Here is a 24,404-nt window from a genome sequence, read left to right as displayed (position 1 = left end):
TTCTCGAGCTACAGAAACCATTTGCTGATTGCCCTCCCTTTCCTTCCCCCTTGCTCTTCTCCTCACAAATAAATGGCAAAGGACACAAAGGAACAGACTTCCTTGATTGTATCCAAGTTCCCTAGTGCTTTGTACGAACACAATTTAAGCAAAAAAGCAACAGAAGTGACTGACAACATGGAAGAAGAGTATTTTCATGTCATTTGGCCCATAAGCAACAGACACATAACTGCATCTCTTGCCAGGAGGATCCCCGCCCTCCGGACAGGACTAGTTAGATGCACTGTCAGTTTTGTGCACGTGCTACGTCCTGCTTGGAACCCAGCTGGTGACTGTCAAGATTTATAACCTGATCTTGCTATACTTTTGCTCTACTTTAATGTGTGAGTATTTTGAGGCTGAATTCATGTTGTGTAATGCTGTCACAGTCTAATGATGAAAGTGACTACAGAAGTTTCATTATTTGATAATTCATAATACAAACAGAACCTCTTTCTCCCATCCTACCACCAAGTGTTAATATACATTTTGCATGCCTTTTATAGACGAGGTGAACAAATCATTTTTAGGTTCCTACCCCTCTAGCAACAACTCATCTTCAAAAACAAAGGATAGCTGCTACTTTGTGACAAAAGAAATGGTTTGCAGTGGCAATTGTTTTTCATATGGCAACAAATTGGGCATGCATAAACTCATGGGCATTTGTTACTATACTCTTCATATTTACATAGTGAAGATCACTGTAAGTATTGAGTGGAATGCAAGCTAATCTAGAAGTATTATGATAAATCCTTAGGTACAACTGAGCAAGAGAGGAACTTCTGAAAATCTCAGAAGCAACATTCCAAAGAATTCAAATAAGGCACCAAGTACAGGCTACTCCAAACAAACAGATATGAATGACTGATTCAGGCTACCTTAGCGAACACACAGAGTTAGTTCCCTTGTGTATGACAAGCAGCTTCACATTCCACATTCTCCAGACGCTGGCTTTTTCTCATCATATTTGCAGTTACTGATGCATGCTGGCTCTTTTCTACTTGTTTTCCTGTGGCTTCTCTAACATTATTTTCTTTCTTTCCACCATTCTAAACTCTGACAAATACCTTGGGTCACCTGTGTCACAGACCTATAAACTTAAAATTGCATTTAATACAATCCTCCTTGCAGAGTATCCATGCCCAGAGAAGCCATATCCTGTTTTTGACACTGTTCCCCTCTACCAAGGGCTAAAGAGAACAATTCGTGAGACAAGTTTCAGTTTCTAAATCTGCTCACATTCTTCAGAAGAGATAGAACTGAGATATTAACCATGTGATCAATGAAAATGCAACGGCATTCACTCAAGAGAAGGGCTATTAATTTTTTGGCAGAATTCCAAATTTGTTGCTTTCTACCTGGATCGCCCCTTCATTTCAAATGACTACAGCAGTTATCATTGTTGTTCAAGATCTTACACAGCATGATATAACATTCTCATTCTTAAAACGTATCCAGAAACAGCTTAATTCCAGTAACCAATAACAATACTCACTTGTAAAGTACACCTAAGAACAATGGCAAACATTTGGCAATGAGTTTGGAAAGCAGTTTTAATACATCGCCGCTTTAAAGTGTATTCATGTTTTGTATGTGCGTGCAAAAAGACACAGCAAGCAGTGGTATAAGAGACAATGGATGTATAGAATTTAGCATGGAGTCTGTTGACTTTGCCCAGTCCATCAACTTTTTTGAAAAAGTGAGCTATGACTTAAATACCTTATTTAAAATCCATTTATTACGCTACCCACATGTTAGTGTTTCAAGCTGCTAACAGGTGAAAGCTGACAGTTTCATTCACCTGTGATGAATGAAATACATTACCGTACCACCGCAAAAATAACTTTATTTTGAAATCTCAGTGAACCATATTTAAAAACACAAAAAAATCCTCGTTCAGTTACTGTAGTAGTTTAGAGGTGAAACATAAGAATGATAACTAAGCACGAAACACTGTGGATGCGCTCTGGAGGTGCAGTACAGTAGTGTTTTAAGTGAGATAAGGAGAGCACTCCCCTGTTGTTCCCTTTGGTGTAATTTGGTTCATGGAGGTCATGAACTAGATTTCTCTCAGATGAAACTGAACTGGAAAATGTGCTCCAGGAGCATATCTAATACACTCCAGCTGCAAATGGGTACTCAGTCCCCAAGATTAGACTAAAAATAGTTCAAACTACGTAACGCTGAAATGTGTACAACACAGATGTCAGGTCCTCCATTTCAACTGTTTCACTGTATGAATCTGCTCCTACTGAGCTGCACTAGCTGTTAATGCCAACGCAGCTGCAAACACACTGCTTCCTGATGGGTTAGGGATGTGATGGGTGTATCAGTTTTATAAAATACTAGTATTCACTACAGCAGAGACCTCTGAAATTTTTTTTAGGCAAGTCCAATCAAATTGCTTTTTTAACAATCAAGAGGGAAAAATTATCAATGCTAGGTTCTTGAAAATCTTTGAGATTTGCAACTCGTCTTTGAAACATGAGCTGTTACAATTGCTAAGTATTTGTAGTTGAACATCAAATTTGTAAAAGAATTTTCCAGAAAGGGCAAGAAATCAACAACATACCTTATTGCCTCCTCCACAGATTGGCCAACTATATTTGAGGAGGGACCCGGCTGAGACAAAGGTGTCAGGCTTATCACCCACTTTACTGGCTTGTAGTACTCATCACTGGAACTCAATAGGTAGAACAGTGTGGTCAGAAAAATTACCTGCAAAACAAATTGGAGTTTTAATTTAAAAGGCAATAAATACTTTCCAGAACTACAGTATGCAGCTATGCTTCAGATATTGAACTTCATTGGAAAGGCAAGAAATACTATTCCACAAGCTTGGATTTAGAGAAACACAGAGCTAGAATAATTTTCTCCCCTGCTCCATGAAGGACATAACAGTTATAGCTAAACATCATAAAACTTTTAGTTCTGTTCAGCCTCTTCCCAAAGTCACAGCTAGATCAAACAATCTAGATCAACATTCTAGTTGGGTTTTTTGGGGGTTTTTTTCCAGCATGTTTAGTAGAGCAAAGAATTGCTGTATAGTAACATCTATTCTTAAAAAAAAAAAAACAACAAAAAAAACCCCAAAAACCCACCCTGCCAAATAAATCTGAGTTGTCTCAAGAATCATTATGTAGCTGGATATCAGATAAGAATTAAACAAAGACTCACAAACAGAAAATTTATAATATTTATTAGGCTGGCGATCCTGACAATGTTCCTTCTGTGAGTTTGAAGATGAGTCTCAGCAGAAGTAATGGCAGTTCCATTGTTTCAGTTTAAAGACCAAAAAAATACGATCAGATTGTATTAGCTTCCTGTATGTTGCAGTCCACTATGTTTTACTTATTTTCCTGTTAGTGGGCTCAGCAAGTTCTTGGGCTAAGCATACATCACAGAAATGTGTCCAGCTTGAAACAGGATACCTCAAACAAGGAAAAGCCATTCTATGTGCTCCAATGGTAAACTATGGCTTATATTTGCTTCATCTGTAAGCCTTAGATCTTTTTTCTTTCTTCCCAAGATTAAAAAGAATTCCTTCACTTTCCTTATTTCCAACCTAGTCATATGCTTGAATAAACCACACCTTAATCTTTTGGTAAGCCAAACAGCCTGACCTCCATAAGGCTCTTACTTTCAAGCATTTTATCCAGTCTGCAGACATCTCATGCCCTTTTCCTGTATTCTACCTGAACATGCTCAGAAAAAAAAATGCAGACAGCCCAACATGCAGTATTCCATTAGCAGCCTCAAGAATGCCATCCATTTGTCTCTCTTCCTCATTCCTTTCTACTCAGTGGAATGTTACTACTACTTCCCCCTTCCCTCCCAGCCTTTAACTTCAAAGTCACACTCAACTGTTCACCTACTGTGACCCCTTTCCAAAATGTCATATATAGGTGTAGGCTGTATTCTATCTTCCCAGGTGTTTAACTTCTGCCTTGGGTGATAAACCAATCTATCAACTAAAACAAGTCATTACATCAGCACATTTAAACAGCATACTGTTAATATTCATTTTGAGATCATAAAAAAAACCCAAACCCAAACACCCAAATGAATTAGGCCTTGGTTTAATGGGAAATAATCCAGTGCCAGTAGCAATATCAGCTATGTTTTGTTACAATTTCAAATGAGTAAATCTTAAAACCTGAATCAGATTTTAGCATCCTCTGTAACGCTGCAAGTATGGTTATTTTCTCCTTGATAGGGCCTGCCATTTCTCCTAAGTTACTGTAATATTTCCTGATTTCACTACAAAACTCCCTATACTGAAGCAGGCATCCAGGTGGTGATTTGTCTTCCTTCCACTGGGATCTGGCTACAGATCCTTCTCGCAGTGTGGTTTTCAACACAGAAAGCAGCATATTGCTCTAAGTACAATATCCGCTCATCCTGACACTTACAAAAAGCAAAGTGAAAAACAGCTCCACTGGATCTTCTTTTATTAGGACAGCCTCAGCTAACTTCTGAAGATGTTGCCTTTTGAAAAGAACACGGCAGCCAGGGAATGAGCAAATTAACTGCAGCAAACAGGCAAAGCTTGATTCCCTGTGGTACGAGAAACATACCGGGCTGACTTTAGGCAAGCTATGAATAAGAGCTGGAGATTAGTTCAAGTGGCAACATGCACACCACCTGTACTGACTGGAAAACCTGCTCTTCCCCAGCGTTTACAGAAGAAACTTGCTTTCTTAGGGAGTAATAGCACACCGACATACACATACCCACCTGAACTGTAAAAGCCAAAGTGACAGCTGGGCATGAACAGCAATGGAATAAAATGGTGTTAAACTGAACTACAAGCTAGGAAAAGATACAAACCTAACTCAATTCCTGTTAAGACAAGATGCATGTAACCACAGCACCATACCAAACCAACTGAATTTTATATTATCAGCATTGTGGGAAATTAACATATTTGCTTTAGCTCAATAGGTACAGAAATGCAAAAAGAAGCGGGAGTCACAGAATATAATAATTTATTATCGAGTGGCTTGCTGATTCTTCAAACAAGCAGAATAGCCTCAATAGTATAGTCAGCAGCAAAAAGATATGTCCTACCCTATATCAACTGGAGTCTGAAAGTTTTCAGACCTCTTTTACAGGATATCTGAGATTTCAGACATTACCTAAATTGTTTCCTAAGCAACAATTCAAGATCCTGCTGATGACTATGAGGAAGAATTCACCAAAGATAAAATAAGAAGATCCTTCCATTGTTAAACAATTGATGGGTTACTATTTCTTGCTGTAGAATTTGTTCTGCAGCCCAAAACATTGAATACTCTAATCTGAGGGGGGATAGACTGAATTCAAGGAGTAAGCTATGGGTAAACACTCTATACTAAAATGGTAATTCAGCATTTCCACATCTATCAAGAAACACATGACTTAATTGCTTGTGTCAGGTCCATAGACTTGGGCAGTATTTTTGTATCTGCCTTTCATACTCAATTTTCTGCCCAAAAGCTTTGTTCGTGCCTTTTCTCTTTTTTTTTCTTTTTTTTTTCTTTTTTTTAATAGCAAAAAAAATTTGCATATTCCCTGCACTTGCTTCGTTATGTTTGTCTGTTTTGTGGAAAAAATGGCCTTTCCCTCAAGAGTATGAGCAGAATGTGTGAGCATGTGCATGTGTGAGTATACATGTGTGCATATATACACACACACACAAAGGCATATATATACATCCACATGCATGTGTGTGCGGATAGGAACTTCAGAAGTGAAATAGAAGTAGCACTCTTGTAACTAATGATCCGTTTTCAAACATCTGTTGAGGATCTGAATACAGTCTTACTGGATCATGGATGGATATATGCTACACAGATTACTTCCTACTGAATATTTTGATGGAAGATGTATTTTTCAAAATTGAGGTTCTGAACAGTGTCCATTATTTCTATGTTTTAAAGCACCATTTTTTAAACCATTTATCAAAATAAAATTCACTATTTTAATTTTTATTCAAGATGACTAAAACGGGACTGAAATGTAATCAGTTGAAAAGCTAACCACTTCAGGAATTATCTTGTTGGAAAATTTTAAATAGTTTGTGACACTTCAATCTAGTAAAAACTCGTCTGTAGCAACTAAGAATCCTGCAAAATGAAAAAATAAGAGTAAAGTTAAAGCTGGAGTAGTGCTTTCTTTTAAACACAGCTCTACCTAGACATAATTTAAAAGAATTCCTTCTGTTTCACATTTAGAAAAAAAAAACTTCCCTCGTTAGCCCATTAAATATATCTTTTGTCAAAACACAGTCACGCCATTTTCAAGAGAGTCAGCTTTTTCAGCTGATGCTGCCGGCTGGACCACAGCAACACACAAAGTGTGCTCAAATGCTGTCTACCTAGCTTTAGCATTCAGTCCATTCAAAATGTAAAAATTCCATTCCAAAACTGCATTTAAAAAAAAAAAAAAAAGAGATGGGGAAAAGGATATTGGGCCAGGTAGCAGTCAAAGATGCAGCAACTAAACTAGGTTTAGAACAATCAAACACTCTGAAACTATTTGCTTTCACATTCAAAATGAATTCTATACAAAAGCTCTTTCTCCTTACTGGAGAATAGTGAGAGTTTTCCCAGGAAACTGTGACTTTCCAAAAGAGCAGAAAACAACTCATGTTGAAATCTCAGCTTAAAGAAAAACTAAATTGTTAAAGATAGCCACCCTTGGAAAGCAAATTATTGGGGGGGTGGGGTGGAAATCTTGCCACAACAAAAGATGTAAGTATGCCTTGAGACCCCAGAAGAACAACAACTTTTAAGGTCACTTCTGGTCATCTTCTCTTCCTCACTTGGAGGGTGTTTTTCTTTAGCTCTGAAGGAAGGAACATGAATAGCAGGCAAATCTAACAATGACATAATACCAAATGGGATTCAGTAACAATGCACATCACAAAAGTTAAGAAAGCTGCAGTGATTTATCCTAGGGTCACATCTGGATTTTCTTTGCTTATTGCATTAAGCTGTTGCAGCAGCGAAAGAGAAAAAATAATCACAAGGAAAAATTAAGTAGCAGTTATATTATTTCTACATGGACTCCATGACAGTTCAGTTAAGTTATCCTAAAAAGTACTTTAAGGCTCAACTAAATTCTCACAACAACTAGCATTTTCATTTACTTATTGCCCCAAATAATGAACTGTATTAATCTTTATTTAGTGCAGGCTATTTACTGAATATCCTAAATTTAAGTCCTTTCTCTTTCAGTTATAAGCTGTTAACAAACCCACACTAAACACTATTAAAACAAGTTCCATTAATTTACCTTTTTGTGTTTTAAGAAAACCTGTTTAGTTTTTGTAGCAAGAACCTTCGCGAAAGACTCTCATAAAGATGAGAAACGATGCCTCTGAATAGACGCAACGGCCTATGAAACGTACAGTGCAACCAAGACTAAGTTATACCACTCTCCCACAACATTTAACAGCATTAATAACTACTCTTCAATTAGGCATGCAAATTTTAAATGCCTTCAAAAGAGGTAGTTCATACAGTTACAAGAACACCAACACTTATACATGACGTTTTCTGTGCATAGAAATGGAGGCAAGCATATCCCTTTACCCTGACACGTTTAAAGTACACTTAACAGGACAAGGTTGTTCAGTGATTTTTTGCCTTATTTCTTAGAAGTTGAAGTATTTCGAATTTATCAGTTCTGCTGTTTGCATTTCAAAGGCTACCATTATCAAGAATCTACAGAAAGAACCTATACATGTATTAAAACTAACCTTTCCTATATACACAAGATCACTAGGAGTGGAAAACAGAAGCTCACGGTCAAAGCCAAGAAACCAAGAGTGCAGGACTGATGTGTTTTGGTGAGGAAAGCTTTATATGACCATTTTAAGTAACATGTTCAACCTACCACAGATGTGGAGTAAACAGAGTAACCTTTAGGGCATCTAATCTTTAAAAGAATTCCAACACAGCAATATCCCAACTAGCTCTGCTAACCCAGCTGACTGCACAGTGCCCCAGCAAGTGGCAGGACCCTGCTGACAGTCAAAAAGGCAGGATCATGCATCACAACAACAGCATGTAATGAACTTGGTATAAGCCACTAGGCATCTAGAGCTAGATTTTGTGTCTGAACAATGAGTGCATCGAAATCATCTGCCAATTATTATCCAAACTTGTCATTAAGTATACTAACTTCTCAGACGCTGTTTTCAATGTGTCATCACGGGTGAAGTTGTGAACTAAGGAAGAAAAGAAATGAAATATTCCCATGCAATCTTTTCTTTACTAACTGAAAGATAACCAGAGAACAACAAAATTAAGTGGCACTGATTATCTTCAGTTCAAGACAGCCATTCCATTAAGTCTTACTGTGATTTCTTTCTTAAGTATTGAAGAGAATCCACACAGCTGCCTTGAAATGCTGTTAAAACATTATTTCAATTTTGCAGTTTTGTCTACAAAGACCTCCCTCCTGAGCAAGCATCAATGAAGGCAATGAAGTTAAACTGGCAAAACACTTTGTTTTTTAACAAATGTTTTTGAATCCTGAACTAAAAACCAGGACATGGACTTCAGTCAAGCTTCCAAGATCAGTATTTGTTTAGTTAAAACAGGAAAGAGTCCCAGGCCGGTGTATTAGGAGACTTTTTTTTTAAGTAACAGCTGTCACAGCAAATGAGAAGAAAGAAGTTACCTCTACCATTATAAATTACTCCACACAGCTGTGGCATTTAGAAACAAAAGAAACTGTAGACATCTAGCTCACATAATACACTAAAAAGTAATATATCCTTTAAAGAAAACACCTTTAATAAAAAGGTTTCAGAGGCTACTACTCAGCATGGGCAATAACATTAATAATAATTAACTTTTTGTAGGAAGAATTCTGCAATTAAGAGCTCACAGAGGTTAAATAAAAACAACGCAACAACCTCCTCAGACAGATTTGCTGAAGATGCTTCATTAAAAAAGGGAATATAAGGTAATACTTGTGATTTTTGCTGACATTTCCCTGTAACAATTTTTCCCCTCTTCCAAGAGCATTGGCGTGTTTAAGGATATGCTTATGAGGACATGCCGTAAGATTTCAGTAGTTATGTAGGATATCACAAGTTACAGCTCAGTATCTTCAAGGCCAGAAACAAGAGTTTTCCAGGAACAGAATGACAGGAAGACTGCCAGCTCCTTAACGTGGAAGTTACACAAATCTTGCCCTTTGCCTAGAATGCCCCCAAACAACAGATTTGAAAGTTGCAAAATCTTAAAGAATTTTGGTATTAGATAAGGTTAGAAGATGTTTTCAATGCTTTAGGTTTGATTTTTCACTGTTACAACATGTGCAATTAGGTTCCTTCAGCAAAACAGACCATGTAAACTGATGACATACTACTTACCACTGAAAGCACAAAATTGAGAAGAGCTGTCCCACTATGGAAGAGGATTGTCACTAATGTTGTAACTGTAGTAAACAAGAGGCTCACATTGCGACTCATCACTATCCACAGAGACTCCAGGATCTGGAAAAGGAGGGGGAAGCAAAGACAAAGTCAAGCACCGGATGGTATTAGCTAGGACAGAGAACTGCTTACAGAGTGATTCATCTCCATCAAGCCATACAAAGAAGACATTTTTTAAAAAATCATCTTCCCTCACTCCTAAATTACAGCAGGCAATATCAAGTGAAAATGTCTACTTTACCAAAGACAAGTTTCTAGGTAGATCGTTACAAGGTTTTAAAATTTTTCTCCCAATGCTCAAAATTAGTTCATTATGCAAAATTGCAAAAAACCTAGATGCGGTGACACTTGTTTATTGCGATTAACATCACCATCAACTGAAAGCAGATCTTGTCTTGGGAGAGAAAACTCATCTTTTCAAAAGCAGAAATGCTAAAACATGAAGAACGAGGATTAACATCACAGGGTAGAAATAAATCTGAAGACAGCTTCAAATCAAATAATAGAATTACTATTTTAATAAATTTGTTTTAAAATTATTTTATGGTAATGACATGCGTAATTTTTATAACGTCTTGCAGACAACTCCACAAGTTGTGATTTTGAGTAGGGAATCATCAGTTAGTCAAGCAATTACGGAAAATAAATCCAACAATGCTGGACAATCTATTAAATTTCATACTGGCTTGTGGAACTGATTGCTTATTAGTTACAGATAGTAAAGAGTTGCTCTGAGACATGCCTTTAAACATAGAATACCCACTACAGCCAAATTAGTTTATGTATGGATGCAGACACATCAATCTGAACAGGGCACCAACTTCATGAGACGTTAAGGACATAAAGGCACGGCATGGCACATGGAGGCATCCTAAATGCAATGCACAGCATTGTATTTGATTCAGAAGGAATACAGTAAGAATGTATAAAAGAAGCAAGGTTACAAACAAAAAGCTGTACCTTCTTTCAGCCTAATATAACTGGAAAAACTGTAAAAGCTCTGACACAAAAGCCCTTCTCCAGGTTCAAAGCTGTAAGTGAAGACTTCAAAACTAGCAACAGTTACTCTTGGTTTAATGAATATCTTAATCAATTAGACTGAATTAAAACAAAAAAAAAAGCAAACCCAAAACAAAAAAAAGCCCAGCAGTTGGCATTTGTAGAGCAAAGGAGTATGAGCCATGTGATCGCCTCTCCTCTGGAACTGAGTGAAACATATAGACGGTAACTTATTAAGCATAAACTTGGGAGGGAGTAAGTGCTGGGGGAAGCGACAGGGAATTACAACACATAGTAAAACCAGAAAGATGTACTCAGTCCATGCTTCTTACTATTTAATGGGAATTATGAATTTTAAGGCTTATTTTTTTGAACCGATTTTATTAGTCTCTCTCGAGAATTCAAGTGAGGTTAGAAGTGAAGAGGGCGTTTCTGCTGAAAAATGTTCTCCCACTACTACCTGTCCCTTTCCTTCCTCTATGGATTAAGAATTCATTCTGGGGGTGCAGCAGTGGTATAAGTTCATGCAGCCACCAGGTAACTTTATTAAATGTCCACTACTCTATGAGGACTGTAAACACAGAGGACAGTGATTTTTGAGGGAACAGTTTGTAGCTAAAACAGAGGCCTTTCTGTTGGTATTCAGTAAAAATAGTACTGCCATTGCTAATAACAGGCCGTAAGTTGTATGCTAACTGTGCAAGGCTCCAGTCGCAGAAGTTTAAGCCTGTTACTACAACTTGGCATGTGAACAGGCACTTGGTGCCACAGGTCTCCTGTTATGATGTGGAGTTTAATCACAGAACAGCAGCAAAGGCCTTGAAAATAGGGACACAGGTTGAAAACAGAGGCCCCTGAAACACAAGCAGTTCATTGAGGAAGAAGGCACTGAAGATGCATTGAAGATGCATAACCTTAAGAGCTAGGAAAAGACTGTTTTTGCTTTAAGAAAATGGTAGCAACTAAGTGGGGGGGGGAACCAAACAGGCAAGCAACAGGGTAAGGCACCTGCCATGACCTGGAAAAGTAATGCCTCTCCAAGTATCACACAGCATATAGTCCAGGGGCAGAGGTCAAGGGGCGGGAGTTGTCCAGAAACAAAAACACCTTATAAAAGGACAAGCTCCTTAATTTGAGGGAAGAAGATGCCCATTTCAGTTCCAGCTTTCCTTATTTAAGTGCTCTTGAGCCTGCTCACTTTGACTTCTGTGACTCAGACCATCAAGTATAGTGGCTACCGATGCCAGCTACACAGTGCCACCACGACAGTATTCTATCCTCACAGCTCATGTAGGATACGACGGTTAAGGACTGACCACTTTGAATACATAACAATGACAATTAGTAGATTGTAAAACAAACCATTAGCATGAAGTGTGTGGTTAATGAAAGTTGGTCTAGTAAAGTTTTGTTTGAAAGATTAAAACAAGATTTATCAGTCTTGTAAATACTAGTCACAGCAATGGTTAATTTCCTCCCTTGCACACTGTCACTTGCAACACATCAGCTGAGCTGATATTGGTGAGTGGTTCACAAGGAGAGGGCCTTGGTCCATCTGCTACAAGAAAGCGTACATCTGCTGGGGGCTGGGAAAGTTTCCTTCAAAATAGTATGTTCCTCCAGTATAGGTTGTATTTGTTTAACACTTCCGCTAGAAGCCTTAGCCTAAGGAGCCGATAACCAGGAGTGTACAACTGCAGTTAGTTTGAATGCAGTTAGCAGGTGGTTCTATCGGTATCGGGAATGGTTCTCCTAGCAGAACATCCTTCTTAGGTAGAGCCATTGATCGGAACTGTTGAACTAGTTATCACTAGCATTTGCCTTAGAATGAGTTCGGATAGTGCCTTTCATTCAGCTTTGGTATGTCTTATGAAAGCAAGTGCATCTTTTAGGACTTGTTTCCAGCTATAGAGTAAGCTCTTCTTTAGGCATATGTGCCATTAAAACTTCAAGACACATCTTCTCATCGCTAGGATGAGAAGACAGACATAGCAGACATTAATCATTACTAAATACAGTATCAGGAAGTGCTCAAATACTTCACTAACAGTCACAAAATCAAAATACATTTACCTGCACCTAATAATTCATAATGCCATTTGATTCCCAGAGCATACTGCAGCTGAGTTAATGAGCTCAGTTACTATGCATAAACAATTTCTAACGCCTTGCCAACTGAGACCAGTTCTCCAAAACACAACTAAGCATGCATATTTATGCAATAATGATACTTTTAATATTAGTGTTATTAAATAACTGAAAAAGACACTTCTTTTCCCAAAATACTGCTTTGTAAGTAGCCTTAACAGATCTGGGTTTAAGAGAGCTAGGAAGCTGTACAGAATTCAAGACTCCTTTATGCATCACACCATGATGTGTCACCATCAGCATCAGTTGCTGTGCCTTTCCAGTCTCTAACAGGCAAGAAATCAAAATTGCTCTTAATGTTCTTAGCCATCTAAGGTGTCCTATTGGCCACTTAAACTGGCCAATACCTGAAAGCAAGGTTTAAAAGGTTAACTTTAAACAAGTTATCTGGTGAGAACTTCAAGTCAACAAACTTCTGGAAGCCAGGTAAATTAATGTACCTAATTTAACATTAGCAGATTTATAAAGGGAATAAAACTGGATGCACAGAGGCATTAGGAAAAAAAACTGACAACTCAAAAATGACAGCAACAGAACAAGTCAATAAACCTTTAAGGTGTAAGACAAGCAATGGACTTTGTGAAGAATAATGCAGTATGCACAAGATCAAAGGCTTCCTGCTCCAATGAAAAGCTGATTTCCAAATAAATGTTTACCCATAAAGGTCTGGGCTAACCCTCTAGGGCTCAACAGCTTATTTTTGAAAAAACATCTCTGCTTGACCTTTACATGAAACAGAGACAAAACAGCAACAGAAAAAGGGCTATCCTCCAGCATCATGTCTTTGACTTTCCGATTGTAAAGAAATCAACTCCTTCTCTGAAAATATGCATCAGATTGAATTTCACCTACCCTGAAAAAAACCAACACCCATTATGACGAAGAGAACACCAAACCTCTGAATGCTTACCTTACTAGAAAAAAAAAAAAAGCATAGTAGTTGAATTATTACTGAAGAATGGACTATATTAGCAATACACTTAGGGGATTACTTGAAGAAATTCTCAGGTCCAGAGAAAACATTAGGATATATGGTAACTCAGTGAAATATTTGAGAAACTGACTTGATTTGGAACACACAGATCAGTCACACTAAAGGCACAGACAGAGAAACCTAACAGAGCTGATGCTTGCTGTGTACATCTTAATGGAAGGCCTTCTGTCTTCTTGTCTAGGAAATCTCTGAATGAGATACTGGCTGCTGGTGGAATGATGAATATTCTTGTGCAAGAAGCAAAAAGATCAATTTAAGGAGACATTAGCAATGTCTCATATACCAGCAAGGGAGTTCTGAGTGATCATTCACAGATATAGCCAGCAGCAATTTACTTTTTCAAGGTTTCGAGCCTTCAAGAAATGGAGGAAAAGGGTATGAATGGAAAAGCAGGTGAGTGGCGAAGGAATGAGGCTTTTTTATTTTTCAGAAATTAAATCTTAATAGTCCAGCTATGTATTGTGTATTTCATTCACCTGAAAAACTACCTTAGACTAGAGCATGGGGTGTAAAATTCGAGACATAAGTGAGGATCCGCTCTAGTTCTTTCCCCAAACTAAGAATAGGACGAAATAAACCCCACTTCAGAAACACATCACTGGGTAAACTGGTTTATAACACTACTGCTTCTAAAGAATACTGGAAAAATCTGAAGCTGAAAGGCAGCAGTGCTGCTAACACCAACGCTTTTAGAAAAAAGCAAACTAACGATTTGGAGAAGCTTATCTTCATATTAAGTCTTCAGGCAATTTGCATGTTTATACAGTGAATTACTTTAAAATAATTAAGGTCTTTCTACATCAAACTAGAGCTAAGTATAATGCTATAATGAACAGCACATTTTGAGGGGGGGTACAGAAGTCTTCTGTGCTTTATCTGATACTCATAGTCAAACTACTGAATTGATGCATATTGTTACAAGTTAAATGAATGCCAGTAATCCCCAGCAAAGCTATACCAGTGATTTAATTATATGCTTTCAACTCTAACATGAAACTTTCTTCCACTATGGGAAAAGCCTGAATTGAAACACTTGCATCTGTCTTCTTTTAACATTTTTCTTACAGCAAATGCTCCTCCTCTTACTAAAGAGGATGAACACTTCCTATGATTTCCATCAATGGAAAAGAGCTTATCTGCTTGTGATTGCAATATGACGTTGTCAAAGAAAGAGCTGTATTTTCAGAGAATACAGTCATCTGTACTATTCCCAAATATTTCAGAAAGCCAAGGGGCTAGCAAGACAGTTACTCTATGGTAAACTCTAGCCTCAATCTATGCATAAGTATTTATCATATGCAAGTAGCACAATCTTAGTTTATTCTGTTCCAAAGGTGGAGGAAGTCTCACTATAGCTGCATATTCACACATACTTCTTTACAGTTATCTCATTGTCTTTAAATGGTTTGTGTTTTAAAAAAAAAAAACCCAAACAAAAACTGTCAAAGCATTTTTGGGACTGTACCGTGCCTTGCTATATTCTTAAGAATTGCAGGTTACCATTGTTTTCAAGTGTCCAAATGCAGAAACATCCTACAGTTTGAATTATAGCTAACCAATTTACCACCCCCCCAGTCCCCCACCATACACAACACACACAACCAAAAAAAAAAACCAAACCCACAAACCTACCCAAAGTCCCACAAGACACAAAAAAAGCAAACAAAAAAGCCAAAAAACCCCAAACCAAATGCAGACAAAATCCACCCAAAAGCAAAAGGAAACCTCAAAAAACAAGCCCCCTCAAAAGCACCCACATAATTTAAAATATTGATCCTTCCCAATTCAGTATGCCATTCTAATAACTCATTGTTCCTCTTCAAAATATCAAGAGAAAAGATTTTCATTCTCTCATAAAAACATAGATCCTGAATACAGTAAGCTTCCATTGTATCCTAGGGTAGGTAAGCAACTTGCTTAGAAACACCAGACTTAAGTCAAAACTATTCTTATTCTCATCATCTCCAAGTTTTAATGACCTAGACAAGCAGAGAAATCGGATTTTCATCAATTTTAATTTGAAATATCAGTGTGAGTAATATTTATGCAATGCATCGTGGATGAGCAAGCCAGCAAAGAAAATGCTGTCCAGTAAGGATGTAGAAATCAGGATTTAGAGCTATATACTATGCTGACTGGTTTACAGTCTTGTCATTAAGGACATGAGTATATGGAAAAAAAGGACAGGTGTTTCCCCACAGCTGATGAGTAATGAGTTCATGGAAATAAACAGGAAAGCATCCACTGCTGGCACTTTTTTTCCTGAAATTCTAAACCAGATTTTAGAAGTAAAGCAAAGCATGCTAGCTAGATGAAAATTTTAATATTAATGTATTTCAGACTTAAATATTTATTCTCTTTACACTATCTCCTGCATTATTCTAGCCTACTTAGATTACTGAAGTACACTTATCATCATGGTTTCTGAGCACTGTGCAGTAATGTTGTAAATGACATGGCTAGCACCTATCGTGTAGTTTCTCCTCCTTCTCTCCCTCTTGCCTAGAAGGAAACTCCATGTTGATTTTAAATGATGATGTTTCATGCATTTTTATAACTCTGCCTCAAGCATGCACGGTCAACTTTGAGGAAGTATTAAGCAAATTTCACTGTTAACTGAAAAAAGGTTCACTACAATAGAAAGTTTCTCTCAACTTTGTCTTGACTCACATCATCTTCTATGATAGAAACTGTAACCATTTAAGCAGCAGTTGGGGGACGACAGAAAAAGCACACATGCCCATCAGTCTAAACCAAGAACTGCCTCCAGACAAACACTAGCTTAAATTGCATCCACAGAAACATTATGTTGCAAGTTAGGTATAAATAATATTCTTCCAAAATGGATAAGTAGTAACTTGAAGATACTTCTCGTTTATGACAACAGCTCAAGTCAAAAATTAACTGTATCAGGGGTTGACTCTGTATATTAAGCGTTTCAGACTTAACATCATTTTTGAGAGATATGTAGTTGCTTCAGTTTGGATTGTTTTCAATGCTTTTTCTTTTTCTCCTCATGAGGTGAAAAGTCCAGTGCATTAATTCAGGAATTCACACACTGTAAAAGTATTAATTTCATTCTCCCCAGAACTTTCACAAAAGACGACAGAAATAAGCTGCTTTCAACCCAATTATTATGAATAATAATTTGAGGGGAAAAAAGTAAGACTACTAAAAAAAAAAAAATTGTTTTCGCAACCTTTTGCTCAATAGTTTCCTCAATTAAAACATAGACAAATTGGTCTCTTTTTCAAAAAGAAAAGCCACTAACCCCACACTTGCCATACATTTTACGGAAAAACAAGGCTGAAGCAAATTAATATTTAGCAAATACCACAATTTCTAGAAAACACAGATGAAGTAAGAGAAATTCCAAACAAGCAACCTCCAAGAGTAGACTACAAAATATGAAGCATTTAAAACCAGCTTGCAAGTGACACAGGTAATCCTACAGTTAACAATCTCTCTCAGGAAGAAGTCTGGCAAGCTAGTATTAATGAAGATGCTGAAATCAGGAGAGCTCCTTCATCACAACCAGTTCTGTTTGTAGTATAGTTATATCCTAAGTAGGCTTACAATAATTGCTTAGGTAATCGTGAGTAATGCTAACAGTGTTCCCATAAATTTCCACGTACTTGAATTCCATAACCTTAGTGGTAGTCCAAGGAGGAATCATTATCAGTTAAAAATAAGACCAATTTAGTAATAAGGGCAAAAAATACTTACTGAAAGAAATGTTTCAATGTTATCATGAACAAATGATGCAACATCTTGCCAGTCCAGAATATCACCAAGCCAGCTGTTTTGACGGTTTATGTGCCATTTGTGTCCCTTGTGTCTTCCAGAATGTGTTACATTCTTAAAAAGAGAGACAAAGATGTAAAGAAACCAGACATTTGAATAACTTACAGAAACGAGAAAGCCAAAGACTAGCGTTTTCTTAATAAGGAACAGGTCCAACATGCATCCAAATACTTAGAGCTGCTTTAATTGTGGCATCCTCAAAAATACCTGGAAGTACGGAAGTACTCTGTTCACTGGAAAAATTAAAATCTCACAGAAAACCGTTGTTAATATCCCATATAATTAACAGTTCTATATACTGTACTGATTCACCTCAGTTAAACGTTAGCTTTACTGCCTGACTGATACAATGGTATCTATCTTGCTCTTTATGAAAGCACAGAAGAAAAAGGTAATGATTTCAGTTACTGCCTACATAATTTACTGTTTGCAACATACAACTTTTCCCAGTACAATCCACAAAGGAAAATACAAGCAGAAGCCAAAACAACTAGTTTTCTCACAACTAGTGTCTACTTCTCCACTAGCCACGTTCAGTCATGCAAAAGCTAAAAGCTAAACTGGAAGCATGGAGGATTTCTTCTGACTACACAGCTTTGTAACTGCAACACAACAAGACAATGGGAAATGGCCATAACCACAACTGCTAATTCCTTAAGTGGCTTCACCCTAATTATGAAGTTGCCTATTGTCCAACTGAATCACACCCGATCACCATCTAGCACGAGACTATTTGACTCAGTCTGGGACCGTGACAAGTGTTTCAGAGAAGGCTGCCAAAATTCTACTGTAAGCAAGTCTAAGCAAACCCATTGACTACAACAGATCTCATCCCAATCTTTAATAACAAGAGACTTCTCAAGTTCTCAACTCTGCTATTTATATAAGCGTCCCACTACTTCCATTAGAATTTTCCAAAAACTTTTAACCTTACCAGCCTGCATTCAAAATGACAGTATCTTTTTCGGCATTCATGGCAAGTAGTATTCCAAGTGAAGTCCCGACACTGATTTATCTAAGAGCATTACATTTTCTGCTTATTACCAACTCTCCCTAGATGCATGGTTACACTTTATGATGCAGAATTAGCAATGCTCTTTAACAATCCACAGCAACACAGAGATCCTTCTTCTGAGTTGGCAGTTTATTTAGAGCAGAAACATAAGAGTAGTCAAAAATCTCCCTCCAATAGGCCTTTTGTATTTGTAAACTGTATCAAGAATCTATTTTCTGTTAATCTAGTTCTATTTTCAAAGACAGCTCTTGCCATTAACTAGCAGAATTAGGTATCATTTGCAAATTTTGTAACACTGTTATTCATACACATTTCAAGTTCATTGTTACCCAGCAACTATACTGTTGTAGCACCTAAGGCCTCAGGTATTGATAAATAAGGGATTCAAAGAAATTGTCAACTGGTTCCTCTTCAACAAATTCACTAGATCTTAGAAACAAAACAAAACCCCATACCTGAATGGACTAGGAAGAGGAGATTCTTGTCATAGAATCATTAAGGTTGGAAAAGCCCTCTAAGATCATCGAGTCCAACCATCGACCCAACACCACCATGCCCACTAAACCATGTCCCTAAGCGCCTCATCTACACGTCTTTTAAATACCTCCAGGGATGGTGACTCAACCACTTTCCTGGGCAGCCTGTGCCAATGTTTAACCATTCCTTCAGTAAAGAATTTTTTTTTTTGTCCTTGAAAAAGACACCTTGATTGCAGAGTTATGCTATCATCTTCCAAGTGGTTTATTATTCTGTTACTATTTTACTTCACTGGGTACATAGATGCAATGGCAACTGATCTATCACAACATCTCCAGAACCTTTTCAAATATACATCATTTGCTACCTACTGATCTTCTCAGAAAGTAGCAGTTAATGGTTGAATCCACATTTCATCAGCAATTCTTCCTCAATTCTACAGCTTTCATGGAAAAGTATCACCTGAGCCTGGGTTCTTCAGTCACATACAGACTAGAGCAACACTGTGCAAGCCTCAAAATGAAGCATGTGCTTCATTGTGCTTGAATTATTGTGCTCATACAACTGAAATAGTGGGGAGCCTGAAAGCTGTATTGAGAGAGTTGGATATGGTACAGATGTCCTGCACACTGTACTATCACCTAGTTTACCAGTTTTCAGATACACTGAAGAACCAGGCAAGGCTACTGTAATATTACAGAAGGAAATAGCCAGGTGGAAAGCACTCAGATGAAATATTTATGTGGATATGGAGTGCAACAGAAGGGGCAAGATTAGAAATAGACTCTGGAGGAGTTACCTGCAGCATGCAGATAATCGGTTGCAGCCCAGCAGGCCAATGGTAACATAGGGTGTCTAGTACGCAAACAGCAGCCAGGGGAACAGACTTCAGGATTGTAGGCAGCGAGCATCAGTGCGTTCCTGAAGCTCTTTCTGCCATTTTGATTGCTAGGAAAGCTGTTTCTTACCCTACCAGAAGAGCATCTACAAGAAAGAAGCCTCATAGTATTCCCTCAGATAACAGCTGCAGGAAAGAAATCACATAATGCAACAAACACAGACACAACCTGTGCTGCATACTGCAGCAACAAAAGTACTCCTACGGCACATGTAGTGACACAGTGCCCTACTGAACAACACAGGGCTACAGACCATCTGACACACAGGTTGTATTAGTAACAGCTAACATAAATAGGTTTATCAGTGTAACTGTATGAGAAGTAGGCGCTTTTCTTGGTCAGGCATTTAACACTGAGTACTCCCAAGTGATTAAGGCCAGCAAAATCTATTGTAGATACAGCTTTAGTTTCTCCTCAGTGGTCCCATATTCCTCAACAGTGTCATGATATCTCTCCACATGCTCTTCTACAGCGTTACCTTGTCAGAAAAAGAAACTGATTCTTTCCCCTTCTATTTTGACTACTATACTGAAACTCTTACTTCTTTCAATACAGAGATCTTCGTGGAACTTTAGAGGTACTTTAAAAGCGACCGCATAAAGAAAAGTGTTCATATACTATAATTACAATTATTTAAATATACAGAAGTATTTCAGGGGTATGACTTTCGGATTTTGATAGTTCCATTGCACCATGGCTAATGAATTGCTTTTTCCTTTAAAAGGCAAACAGCATTGGCAGCATGAAAATGATTTAACGCTTATGAACTTTTCAAGATTCAGTGTGCAGAACCCATTATAGGAATGCTAGTACAGTTGGGAAAAATGCATTGTAAGAAACTTAGTGAAAGGACAATTTCTTTCTCAAAATTTCAAATTAATGAAAGTTATAAAAATCATGCAGAATACCAGTTTCCTTTTCCTAACCACTCAAGATCACAAAAATTCAACAGAAAGCTCTAAACTATGAAATACTAAATACAAAAAGTGAGCAAAGCATAAATTAAATGGCATACATAAAAACACACATAACTACTTAAGTGAAGGACATAGCTCTGGCTGTACTCAAACTGTGACTGTAGAACGATCTATCTTATACACCTGAAATTTTTACCAACTCTTTATTATTATGACCTTACTCAGCATTCCAACTTTCTCTTTCTCAGAAATGCATATTTAGCATAATTATCGCAAAGCACTAAGTGATAGTTTAAATAAATACCATTTAAATAAGTTACCCACCTTCACAAACCAAGAGTGATAAAGCCTGTCCCAGAGCTCTAGCACTTGTTTTTCAATCACAGCGGTGTTATTCACTTTTTCTCCTAAAATCTTATGGAGCTAAAACATACAGAAATCTTTTATTATACAGGACAGAATGAAGCTGGCATCTACTGATGAACTCCAAGCTAGATGAATCACCCAAGATTGTAGTAAAGGCATGGCTCAAACCCAAATGATTAGAAAAGCTGAGTATCAGTACGGAATACACACTTCAGACAACATGGTTCACAATGTGAAGATTTTGTCTGTAAAAAAACCCCAAAACATTCTGCTGCACTAAGCTGAGGTCTTCTTTCTGCACTGAAAAACCAATGCTGTCTCTAAAACGCTTAATCCAAAATCCTTGATCATCTTTAGAGTAAATACTTCAAATAATTTGAGACGTGTGATAGATATCAAAATGTATAAATAAGAATCTTGGCAAACTCTCCTGAAGAAAGTTAACTTAAATAGATGATTTTTTTTTTTCTAAAAAAAATCCATTCTACTACACCCAACCCACATAGAAATTAGAATACTGGTGGCGGTGGTGGCGTGGAAGTCTACATTGTCTACAATTGGACAGCTAAAGCCAGATGAAAGAAATTACTCATCTTTATTTGATGCATTTTCACCGGCAATCTATTAAAATGATGGCAGATTTTTCAGCTTTTAAAAATAAATATTCCTCTGAGCAGAAAAGACTACTGAAATCACTCCCACCCTTCCTTCAACTCACAAACTAGAGAATGGAAAGAAGAGATCTGTCAACAAAATGGTTAACCACGCAGAATAGAACCACCGACAAAAATATTTTTCTTTTTTTTTTTTACTTTTATAAAATACAAGAAATGAAAACATTAAAAAAGGTGGGGGAGCTCACTTTACCTTATGTGTAATCCATTCTCGGCCATACTGGTATACGTTATTAGCTGCTGAATTGAGTGCCTTCTGAATAACCTGGGCTTCTGGGAGCCAGCTAGGTTTTTTTAAAGAAGGAAAACAAAGTTAACTGCTACGTATTTTACCCATTTTATTACACCCAAAACACATTACAAATTAACATTTTAAAACAACGAACAGTTAAGGTTAAATACATATAAACTTACTACAACTAGAATATATCCTTCTACATATCAAGGAACAGACTTTCTCATAAGCAAAGCACAATTAAATCTAGAGCACATCATTGCATTTGGAATTCTCCAACGTTCCTGAAACCTTAGTTAAATTGGTATCTCAGCTTTTTCAAGAGATCTGCCCTTCAATCTGTATGCATGCTATTCACACTACATTCTTCGAGACTTTCCTAGTGTTCTAGTTTTCTGAAAATACTATATGAAGCAGTGTCGTTTAGCCACAAAGAGAACCTTCTGAATTACAAGCTGAATGTAAATTGTTAACGTAGTTTCCCTGAAAAAGCAACCACCAAATGAAGCAACAGCTTTGGGCACCAGTTATTTCTAAGCCCCCACCAAACTATTTGCTCATCAATTTCTTCAGGGATTCATGTCACTTTCAAGCAATGGACCTACTGAGTTGCCAGCATTTCAACACTTGTGAATACAGGGCACACATTCTCTGCTTTGACTTTCTTTCTACATCTTGATTCAACGGCATACGTTGGAGCCCTTCCAAAACAAGAAAGCATTCAGGAAATAAAACTGCTGCATTTGTTCACCTGACTGAAGATCAACGTGGAAGCTTTTCTGTCTGCATAACCCTTCAGAAGTGTTCTGCATTGGAATTCCAAGACATTTCAGTCACTCACCTCTAAATGTAATGAGAGCATCAAGCTCTGAAAGCTGGTGAAGCTTGATGGATTTGGCAAGAGATATACTTACTTCTAATGAATTAAAAGATAGCGTTTCGCATGCTTCAAATTTAGATGCAAACACTGGAAGTAAAAATTTTAGCTAAAATTCTGCTAATTACTCAACTAGTATTCCAGTATTTTCATTCTGTGAATAAGCTTCTGACAGTCAAATTTCCATTTTCATTAGTCCTACTTATTTCCATCTTATGGCAAAATGGAAAGGCCAAACAACACAAGAGATGCCATGAAGGAATAAACAAACACATTTTTAAGTGCCTTCTGTTCTCTTGATTGTGGCTAAGTATTGCTAAAGCACATATTACTATAGCGTTTATTAACTATATTGTTTTAGTTCTGTTTTTGAAAATTTCTCTTCCTCTTATAATACAGCATGCACTTTCTTTCAATCCTGTTAAGCAATCATCGCTTTTGTTTAGAAAGTGCCCTTGAAAAAAGTCAACCATTCTTGTCCAGGAGACAATTCTTTTTTCCTGGTAAGTGCCTGGACTCACCTTTACTCAATGGCTGTTTAGCTGAAGCAGAACGAAAGCAAACTGGAACACCCCCCCCCCCTTCAAAATCACTCTTCAGTCTTACCTACTCCCCCTCTGCTGTTCATGCAATCACTTTCTTTGCTCACCAGTGTGCCCTTACTTTTCTCTGTATGCATTTCTCTCAAAATCTTCTCTCTCCCTTAATATTTGCCTTAGCGTTTGCTTTAATCATTACATAGACAGTATCTTATAAACTTCTCGCTGCATACACTATACACATCTACCCTTAATAGGAACAGCCCTTCCCAACTGATTCATACCAAACTCTCCTCAGCCACCATTCTTTCCACCCTCTAACTCTTCTTCAGTTCACTCCAAAAACCTTTTCTTCAACTCCTACTCCCTCAAAGGCATTATGCAGCCAGCTCTCCACATTGAAAAAATAATCCAGCTCTCATCTCACAACCTTCTACAGAGAGCATTCTTTGCCATTACTTTTCTTTCGCAGATAAAAGGGAAAAGAATATTGACCTCTTTATTCTCTGCACTATGCAGGTGTTTCTCCAAAACTGTAACTAGAGAAGTACATACAGCTGTCCTTCTCCAAAGTCCAACCACTCCTCAAATGAGATACCACATTGACAGTCCTCCAGAGTAATGCATAAACACTAACGCTGCCTGAGAGTTTAGCTTCTACATCTGCCTGCAACAGTCACTCCCATTTCTGTTCACCTAGGGGATTTTTTTAAATTAAAAACTATGCATAAGAGCACCTGGAAGCTTGTTCATCCACCCTATACTATTTGCTTAACTTCAGCATTCTTACTTTGCCCATTCTGGGTGACTGGCTACTGTCTCATTGATCAAGCTGCTTGTGACTTGAATCATGTGAACACTCTCTTGATGTACCTAAATTAAATATAGAGAGGACAAATGTTACGTAATGCAAACTAGAACTCTTCCTACATTCAGAGAGGTTTCTCTTTTTTTCTTTTTTTTTTTTTTGGGGGGGGGGGGGGGGGGG

The 24,404-nt window shown here is 37.5% G+C and overlaps 1 protein-coding gene across 1 annotated transcript in view; it reads right to left on the bottom strand.

Moving 5' to 3' along the window:
- TMEM245 (transmembrane protein 245) overlaps positions 1-24,404 on the bottom strand; it is a 77,673-nt gene that overhangs the window by 26,731 nt on the left and 26,538 nt on the right. The window contains exons 9-14 of the mRNA XM_009330442.1: positions 24,207-24,289; positions 21,959-22,049; positions 21,050-21,148; positions 17,340-17,471; positions 9,410-9,532; positions 2,612-2,757 (exon numbers count right to left, since the gene is read on the bottom strand). Of these exons, the coding sequence (XP_009328717.1) occupies positions 2,612-2,757; positions 9,410-9,532; positions 17,340-17,471; positions 21,050-21,148; positions 21,959-22,049; positions 24,207-24,289 (674 nt within the window). The remainder of the gene's footprint in view (positions 1-2,611; positions 2,758-9,409; positions 9,533-17,339; positions 17,472-21,049; positions 21,149-21,958; positions 22,050-24,206; positions 24,290-24,404) is intronic.

The sequence above is a fragment of the Pygoscelis adeliae genome, unplaced genomic scaffold (assembly GCF_000699105.1).
Source record: "Pygoscelis adeliae isolate BGI_AS28 unplaced genomic scaffold, ASM69910v1 Scaffold78, whole genome shotgun sequence".
NCBI lineage: Eukaryota > Metazoa > Chordata > Aves > Sphenisciformes > Spheniscidae > Pygoscelis > Pygoscelis adeliae.
The sequence above is the reverse complement of the archived record's forward strand: the minus strand, read 5'-3'. Positions and strand labels throughout refer to the sequence as shown.